General features: G+C 30.6%; 1 protein-coding gene across 1 annotated transcript; it reads right to left on the reverse strand.

Annotated features, from left to right (window-relative positions):
- Nucleotides 1-1,072: 1,072 nt before the first annotated feature.
- LOC113396084 (sodium channel protein Nach-like) lies at nucleotides 1,073-7,655 on the reverse strand. The gene is made up of 10 exons (XM_026633867.2): nucleotides 7,366-7,655; nucleotides 6,596-6,805; nucleotides 5,195-5,324; nucleotides 4,380-4,549; nucleotides 4,152-4,284; nucleotides 3,331-3,467; nucleotides 2,886-3,076; nucleotides 2,110-2,236; nucleotides 1,613-1,722; nucleotides 1,073-1,231 (listed from the first exon to the last, which is right to left on the reverse strand). Exons 1-10 carry the CDS (start codon nucleotides 7,461-7,463, stop codon nucleotides 1,086-1,088), a joined length of 1,452 nt encoding a protein of 483 aa, XP_026489652.2. The 5' UTR covers nucleotides 7,464-7,655; the 3' UTR covers nucleotides 1,073-1,085.
- Between the last annotated feature and the right edge of the window lie 2,722 nt (nucleotides 7,656-10,377).

Below are 10,377 nucleotides of genomic sequence, written 5' to 3' on the forward strand. Positions count from 1 at the left end.
TGCGAGACGGGAAACGTTATTATTTCAATATTTTTTTTATTTTTTTCCCTCAAATATGCCTGAAAAAAATCATTATGAAACTTGTTCTGCAGATTAGTTTAAAAACATAATCGTTTACTTAGCTTTCCGAAAATGATTAAAAACTAGGAATTTATTTCAAAGCAACCGAAATAAAATGATCAGAAAGGACGCTGGTGGAAATTCGTATTCGAACATGACCGAATTCGTACTAAAGGTCGCTCTTTAAAATTCCCACAAAATTGATTTAAAAAAACTTAATACAAATTTAAAATAAAATTTAGATACATAAACAGTTCAGTAGCTAAGTTACAATTAAGATACTTTGTATTATCATTTTAATCCTGTGCACGTTATTTACGAAGAGGATGATCCTGCCTGGAAGTCAACAAGCATTAACTCCACGCTTTTTTATCATATATATATATATATATATATATGATAATCTTGTATCGAGTAATATGCCTTCTTTAACCAAAACAGATCTTCATAATTACATATAATAATAGTTGTATATATTATGTTTTGTATATATAATGTTTTGTATATATATTTTCAAAATGAGTTGTAAGTTTTTATGCTATTGTTGGCATGTGTAACCATTTCCGACACTATCATCAACAACAATTTATTTACTATTTACTGAAAGAAAGAGCTTGATAATTAATTAAATGTTTTTATAGGTAGTTCATTTAGTGCTGTCACTTTTTAACGATAAAATGTTTTGGTGCTTATACATTTTCTGTTCGCGAAAACCACGCGGCATTACTGAGTATCAATCGTCATATTATAGTTACAACTTTTACATCATATTATTCATACAGTTTATAAAATGCTAAAACCATGTATACACATACTGTAATTCTGCTAGCCGTTGCAGATAGAAATGAGTACTTAGAGGAACTTGTAAGATATTCGGGGCTGAAAGCTTATTAAATTTTAAAAGTATCCTCCATCCCAATCTTTAGAATAAAATTAAAAACACACGCACATATAAATTATATTATGTAAGTATTTATTCTTAAGCACAACATAATCCAAGCTTAGTGCGATATACAATTATTTTGTCATTCACTATCCACTTTATTCTTCAAAACATTCTGTAGCCGTTTTTTAATATTATTCTTGATTAATAAATAAATATAGAAATACATTTCTAGCATGCTGATCGTGCTGCAACCCAAACATAATCCAAATACGCCACCAAGGTTTGCTAGAGAACAAAAAATAGCTATTATTTAGTAAATTTATGTAAATATTTTAACTTTACTATTTATTTTAATTTATTTTAATATATATACAAAGACAGTTTTTTACAAAAGTCCTTTTACAAAAATCTTCATGCGTCCGCACCACGAATAATTGCATTATGCCGGTAGATCCACGCTGCGCCAGGCGACGTCACTCGGAACTTACACTAATGAGTGTATGAATGAATCAAATACTCGTTAAATGTACGAGTGTGGCAGTAAGTGCAGAACGTTAATCTTTTTTTTCTGGCCTTTATTTGTGCCAAGAGGGCACAGATTATTTCGCCAATGTCACGTGCGATGAAATAACTTTATATCAAAATAAACTAAAGATATAGACTTACATGATAAAGTTATGAGCGACATGACAGTCTCTTGTTTCTGTTTTACATACACAGGACTCGGAACGAGAAATTGCATAATGGTTGTAGTTTTATTGAAAACGATATCCGAACTGAGAACAAAACAATTTAATTAATCGAGTACCTACTCTATAATGTCATTGGACAGAGGAAACTTTTGATCTTCAAATATAAGCAAGTAGTTTTATTCTAGTTTTATTATCCTCTAGCAAATAAGCAAAATTGCTCTTAACAAACAATTATAATAAGATGAAAGAATTATTTGTTATCATATAGTTACAAGTAAATCTCGCAACACTCACAGGTACCTATTCGTATTAAGAAAGAAATTAACAAAAATTGCTTCCTTGTGTATCTAATGCTTTAATCTTTACTTTCGGCCACGTCATATCTATTTATGAAGCAGGGAACATAGCCGATTATGAAGAAAGGATTTTTAAAATAGCAATGAATAAGTAATTAATTATAATTCTTCTTACTAGGGATTAAACATAATATGAGGTAACGCGTCGATGTTGCCCAATATCATTTCCACACGATAACGAAATGACACACAATCACGAGGGCAGTCACATTGTTCAGTACGGTACCACTTGTTCATTTGCACTGTAAACACAAATTGGATATATTGTTCTTACAAGAAATAATATTGTTTTAAGAAGTCCATCCTCTTACGAGATTCGACCACGGTGGTTAATCTCAAAGACTAGACGCAGGATATAGTGCATATTACATAGGGTACAGGCGTGGCAAGGCTAGTAAGAAATCGAACAAGGGTTACTGTTAGCTTACTTTTGGAAGCACAAGAGTGTGTCTCTGTCAATTTGCTAAACCTGAGATTCTGCTTCTGAGCCAAAAACACAAAAAAAGATATACCGCTAGTCACTGGAACTACATTTATTAATCATATCTAAGTTGCAGGATAACACTCCTCAGCTGTTTAAAAGGAATTAATTCTACAACTGCTTCGGTGTGTACACTTATAAAACCAATAGGTGCACTTGATAAATCCAATTCGATCCAATATAAGCAGGATTCTTCGCAATGTTACAGAAAAGTACAAGATAAATTTATAACATAAATTAAGCAAATGAAATACAATTGTGTTCCCTGTGATTGAGATTGCGATCTTAGGCTATTAGATCTTAAGATAAACGTATTCTGAATAATGCCTTAAGAGTTTAGAAGTTATTATAAAATTAATTTAATATATAATTACAATGCCTATAAGTATTATTAGGCCAAAGTAACTTACTCTTCGCTTTCACAATACAATCGATGCTGGTAACGTTACAAGCGCGACTTAAGTACAAATTTGGTACATAGATCATTGTGCAGTGACAGAGGCGCTCCAGCTCATTCACATGGCACAGCAGGTTACAATCAGATTTGTGATATTTTCTGAAGTGTGGCAGCGTGTACTCGTCTTCGAAGTAACATTTACGACTAGAATTGGTGCAACGTGTAATGTTGATATCAACATGACATTAATAAAAGATTAAAAAACACATTTTCTTCAATTAACAACTACATATAGCCTTTTCAATTAGTAAAATAGACTTTCTGATTATTTAATTAAAAATATTTGACTTTTTTAGAATAGAACATGTAAAAAACGTGCAATAAAAATTGTTGAAAATGTTGAACCTTAATGTTTTTAATTATTTATATTTTAATTCATTAATCTGTATTCAAAATACCTCCAGGCAGGCAGGGTCATAACGTCTTCTGAGCAGTACGTATATGTAGGATGGATAATGTGAAACGATTCCGAATTAGGATGAACTAAGTTTGATTCATCATCCGCGGGGAATTCCGTCCAGTCAGTAAACATAAGCTAAACGAAAACATTATCACTTATTTACTTATAAAATATCAATAAATGTAAGGTGCCCATTAGCGAAATTGATTAAAGTTATAACGCGCCCATTTTTGCTTTTTGTTATCATCGACGCCATCGACGAAGAGATAACCCCCACGGGTAGAGATGATCGGCTTATATTCTACTGTGCCGTTTGTGCCGGAACTTAGTAATATTAAAATGAAATAAAATTTGTTCAATGTAAAATAAACTGTCCAGTACCTACCCGATACGACCTTTACCCAATCACCGTAAAATTTGCCGCTTCATTATTAATATTATAACGCGATAATTTTTCTCTTGTGTGCTTAATTGCTCCGCCACTGAAAAATGTCGCCAAGGGTACTAGCCCCGAGTGCTCCTACTATAAATTAGGCGCTGGAAACGTCCCACGTGCCGGTAGCCTTACTTACACTGGCACACTCGCCCTTCAAACCGGAACACAACAATACTGGTGGTAGATTTTTGACAATCAATAAACAAGTGTAAACACTTCTATATTGAATAAAGATTTTTGACTTTGACTTTGACTTTGACTGAGTATGTGAGTTAGTGGTACCTACCCAGGCGAACTTGTACAAAGCACGAAGTAAAATACGCGATAATGGCTAACAAAATTATAGATGATATCATTATTATTTATTTTTATTGTGTATTCACCCTAATGGCACCTGCATTCAGAATAGTCCCAGCCAGAGCGTCATCGGGATTATAATCTGCGACAACAATTAAAGATTCCCTCAAACCAGTCTTTGACGTTGTTTCTGGTTTGAAATTAAATATTCTTTCATTCCTAAAAGAAGTCAGAACAAATATAAACATAAAAATATGAAACTACAGCTCCGCTATATTTAGGTTAATAGTTTAAAAACAACAACAATTATTTACCTTTTATTTTTTTTATAATGGTATTTACTATTGAAGGTGCAGCACATGCCTTGTTTTGTTAATATCGGATTAAAGAGACCTTTACAGTTTGGGTATCGCTTTCCCTTGAAAAAGCAAAGTTTCAGGAAGTCATCACAGCTTTGTGGTAACATACCCATCACTTCTAAGGACTGGAAAAGTACAAAAATATATAGTTTTTCTGCAATGACAATAAGTTTTTTATCCGGTATTACTAGTTTCATAGGATTTTATCCTATTATATATATAGTAGAAAATAAAATAGATACTAATCCTTATGAATTATATAAATTAATGTATTATTATTATTATTTTTAATTAGTAAATTAAAATATTGATTAGGTACACCTCAATAGTTGGTATAAAGGTATACGTATAATATTGTTATTCGTAGTAAACACTACCTTAACAATTGGGTCAGTGGCGGGGTAAGATCAAAGTCGTACTGGGGAAGATACATTTTGCGAAGTCCTCTGGTGGCTCCGTTGACAATTTTTTTTTTTTTTTAAATTAATTTAATTGTTCACTTGTTTATATGGCAGTATTTTATATGCCAGTAGACTTTACAAATTTTGTTTTTATTTATGAAATTACTTACAAAAATAGTGATATTATTATTTAATAAAAAAAATGAAGTGTCCAAAAGTATGGGTAACGTATATCATAAGCCGCTAGATTTACCCTAAACTTTGGAGGCGTAGGCCGAGCTCATATGCCTACGCCTTACGCCTCCTCTGAATTAAGTTGCTAAGGTACATATAAACATATTTACTAATAAAAATATGATTATAACTCACATTGTATCGATTAAGAGTTATTAAGTTCTGTAAATTCTCGAGATCTCTAGGACTCAGGTCCCCGACTAATTCGTAAAAACCTAATAATTGTGGCAGAATAATTTTCAAATTCAGAGCTCGTTTACCTTCTCTGAAAAAAAAAACAAGGGATGATTTTTGACAAATTATCTATTATAGAGTAAATGAAATAAATAAATAAATAAACGAGAGTAAATAAAGGCTTAATTTTACATTTAAGAATTAAGTTAATCATTCTTAACTTTATGACTTCATGCTACAATTCAGAATCATTTATAATGGTTAGTTAAATAATAACTCATTGACATACACAATATATTTTTTTTTTTGTTGAAATTGTTATAAGTATGTATTATTTTTTCGGGATTATATTATTATTATAAATCTCTTATCTCGTATATCTCTTAATACTGTTTATACGTATTTATTTTTGTAAGTATGCCCAAATACCCTAGTCACACAAAGCCCTCTGACCTTCTGTACATTATAGTACTTTTTTTTGGCCACCGCATTCTTGCCACCATTCCACGCGGTCAAGATTTAAATACAGTAACTATTTTTAATTCATATATGAACATATTTAAGCAATTAATGTTATAGTATTAGATTTTTAATAATAAATATCAACATGGACTTATAAATATAATTACTACTTATTTTAAAAGTAAATAAGTATATTAAATTATTAGGCATATTCCTAATAAATTTTTGTCAGGCATATGATGAGATGATGAGATGAAGGCAAGTTGAGTTACCTTGTGTCCACAAAAAATAAAATGCCTTGTAATTATTAACTTTCTGACGAAACGCAAAAACCAAAATTGGGCAGAATTTCAGTTGAGCTGAAGTCACTCTGAATAAGTGTCATAGTGTCAAACAGAAGAAACGCTGTTGTGTTCTTTTGTACGTTAAAAAGTTATATTTTTTCCTTATAGTTCAGAATAATCATAACTAGATTTTCTTATATTTTTCCTAGTTATTAATATGTAAAGGGGTACGCTCTGCGAGTGATTGATTTAAAATTACTGACTCCAAAGACAACAAATGTAAAATTTATTTTGCTAAATATGTTTGTTTAATAATAATTATAGTTTATTTACAAAATTTGATGATATTTTTTTTCAATATCACAACACGATGTTTAATATAATGTTTAAAGTACAAAATTTATAATAAGATAAAAACTAACAAGTTGGTAACTAATTAAACTGAACATACTCGAAAAGTTGAAATTGTTAACACTTTTGTTTGTGGTATCGATAAAAAAATCGATACCATAAACAAAAGTGTAAAGTGTTAAAGGCATATTTTGCTTAGTGATAAAAATCTCTAAACAATTTTTTTTCTATTGGTAACCTCTGGTTTATATATATTTTTACTTACACAAGAGTTTTATTGAAGTGCTTCATTGCGCTTATGGTTATCTGATTCGGCGAGCATATAATAATGGCTGGAAATGTTAGGTTTCGTACAGGCTCATACTGGTTTTCAATAGCAATTCGCGTGGGCATCTCCTCGAATCGTTCATGCAGCAGCCACGTAAGCAGACACGCCATGTAGAGAATTAGTGCCATCGTTATCGCCCAAAACAATCTATTTACATTTGAATATAGGTATATTATATTGCCGACAGATTCTTGGCAATCAAGTTCATCTTTTAGTCATATATCCATTCTATGTACAGGCGAATCACACGGTTCTTGTATGAGAGAGATGTATCTGATACTTTGAAATAGAATTGAATTTAAAGAGGAAAATTTAACACAAGCACCATTTACTTTTTGGTACATCGTCATTATCGAGAATATTAAAATATGGCTTATGGATTTTCTGCCCGATTGTATTCTTTCACTACCATTATAATAATTAATGCTCTAATACTGACTTTCGTCTATTCGCAAACAAAACAGATTTTAATTTCTCTTTCTTGATCTAATGCTTAGAAATGAGGGTTGAGTTTCCTTCCTTCGAAACGACTGTATCAGACAAACTTAGACTAAGTCATAGATTATACCAACGTACAGTGCAGAAATTACATGACACAAAGTCTTAAAAGGGGAAAAGGGGGTTTGCCCAGCATTAAGACATTTACGGATTATGTTACTCGATTGCCTACAGTACGTTAAAGAAACATGACAATTAATAAAACAAACCTTGACATTGTATCGGGATATATATAAAAATATTTAAGGCCCAAAATGCTACTATCGAGACAAAATCTCCGGAATAAAGTTTTAAAGTCTCCTTCCATGATTATTCACACTTTAAATTGTAAATTAAACTGTAAGGTTCAACAGTCAATTCACTGTGAAACTAAAATTATAGCCAGAGTATATACCTCTGTGTAATTATATAGAAAAAAACAGATACATATAATAAAATTAATGATAATAGCAGTGTTAAAGGTACTTGCTCGCATGCTATGCGAATAAATTGTTGCAATTAAAATGTGAGCTTTAGTTTTATCATATAGATTCAATTTTCCTCATTACCTACTTGAGTTTAAAAAGTTATTCATAATAAATGCCATTCCTTAGTGGAACGAATTATACATCTTATTTGGTATAATTACATTCCTTGACTTAATATGCTTATGTATTACTTATAAATAAAATTATATGTCCATTCGTATTAAGTCCCGTTTTTATAGTAATTTGAAAATATTAATAGTTAAGTTATTGTTTAATACTATTCAAAGTGCTCTATAAGATATTTAAATTGACCTGTAGAGGGTCGGGATTGAACTAAATATAAATTCTTATAGACAATAATTGTTTTAGCTTTTAGTTTAATGTGTCTTAAAAATCTTAATATATTTTGACATTTAACGTACGAATTTGATTAATACATTGTAAGCAGAATAAATATTGACTTTTAATATTCAACCTTGAAAACACCTGCCTGTCTGATTGATCATGATAACCCTAGTGTTTGGCACGCTACAATAGAAAATTACTTGTCACATTATTTTTAATAATTACTCATATATAAGACTAATATGTATAATTATATAATTATATATATAATTATACATATTAGATATATATAATACGTATAATTGATTCATATTTAATATATTTAAATCTTGTCAATAAATTATATTAAAATATTTCTGAGACGAGTACGTGAAGCGTCGATTTTTTATCAACATGTTACATTATTAAATTAAATGCAAGGATACCATCAACTCCATCTATATTCGGAGAAGAACCGGCAACATTCAGTTGTATTTTTACTGTAAATCATATTTACAAGCAAAACCAGTTGTTTGACAATAGAAGCATGTAAGTATAATTTAAACATTGTGGGGAACTGGCATTGGGGGCAAGCATTATGACGAACTATACTATAAAAAAAATACGGAAATTTGAATACCGGCCACCAAGCTAGAAGGAGTTCTCGGGGTATAGAGAACTCCGGCGACGCTTACAGCGGGGAGAAGGTGCGCATAGCGCGTGGAGGCATTCTTCTCACGCGCCCGCTTCGCGGCCTCCTTCTGCGAAATTAAACTTTCGCAAAAAGAGACCATCTCCTTTCAGCATCTCTCGCTGCCTAGCATGGTGGTTATCACGCTTGGCAACGTGAGATCTCCGCCGACTACCGCCACCAGGGAATGCCTCTGGACTCCCAGCGGCACACTCTATCTGGGCGTGATGCATCTGATATAGATATTAGCAAATCGCCTGAAATACGTAAATTTAAGTTTTGTTTATCTTTATTTCTATTTCGATTGGAATAGGCTATATAATACACGACAGTTACATATACAGGAAACCGCGTAGCGCAAGCGAAAGCAGTCAGCACTCGATTATTATTCAGCAGTACAAAATATATTCGTACGCGGTTTATGCCGCTGCAAAATAAATAGGTATTTTAAAAATTATTTTTATAGTAAATTATAAAGTAGTTTGTATAATTTGAAAAGGATTTAATATATTAAACACCTTATAGGAAACTGTATAAAGTGATTTATTGAAAACGGTTTTTAAGTTTAACTTCATTAACAGTTGAATGTTTAATTATGGAATTATTACAATCAGAAAAATACATATTATATGAAATTCTGTGGCCTGGTGCTAAAAGGGCCAATATCAATAGCCCTTACTTTTGGAAACATATGAACAATATGTATTAAATAAGTCGTGTACAACGTTTTATATATTAAGTATTAGTAATACCGCTTACGACCTTTTAGCACAAATAAACTTATTATTTTTAAATGATTTGGCAAATGGCAATATGTGGTTTACATTTTACTCAAAAATGTATCCTAGCCCTATTAGCACTAGGCTACAGAATTAACGATTGATACAAGTACATATCTAATACTGAATAATATAATTAAGTTTTGTTTTAATTTAATTGGCAAGATTAAGCTTGAGTAAAAAAAAAATATTTATATTTTTTAATAGGTAGACATTATAACAGTTTTAAAATAATATATCTGAGGCAAATATCGACATCGTATACATATAAAAGCTATTTCTTAGAAGTCTACAAATTGGTATATAATAAACTAATTGTATTAATAAGCTAATTGTGCAATACGAATGTAGTTTTACATTGCTCGTTAAAACGCTAAATTCTTGAAAGTCACATTTGTAATCATAAATCGTCTTGAGAAATTATTTATCGGTTAGAATTTTCAATTTATACATATATATATATATATATATATATTCAATTCGAAAACATTTTGTGACTATAAATATAAATAAGTTTGTGAGTTGAAAGAGGCCCACACGTTGTTACATTAATATCATGCAAAAACACTTCGAATTCATTCTTTGCTCTTTTGCTTCCTAACTACCAAAACGCGATGCGTTAAACTGTGCGCATACATTGCGTACATAATACATTTAAATACTCTACATAACTGTGACTATTTGCTAAAATTGGCAAATATATGCATGCCGCTTGGATTAGAGCAAATACCTATATACATCCATACTTCATTAATATTGTAAATAGTGGAATCAGCAAAACAAAAAAAAATATTATATAATTATAACAAGACACTCCTAGAATATAATCAAATAATATTTTATACTTTAATCAAATATTTCTCAAACGATTTAAATTTTATCAGATAATAATTTAAATTGTATACATTTTTATAATTTAAAGTAATTTATAATGTGTAAAAAGCGTAACATTAATTATTA

Source organism: Vanessa tameamea, chromosome 19 (genome assembly GCF_037043105.1).
Source record: "Vanessa tameamea isolate UH-Manoa-2023 chromosome 19, ilVanTame1 primary haplotype, whole genome shotgun sequence".
Classification (NCBI taxonomy): Eukaryota; Metazoa; Arthropoda; class Insecta; order Lepidoptera; family Nymphalidae; genus Vanessa; species Vanessa tameamea.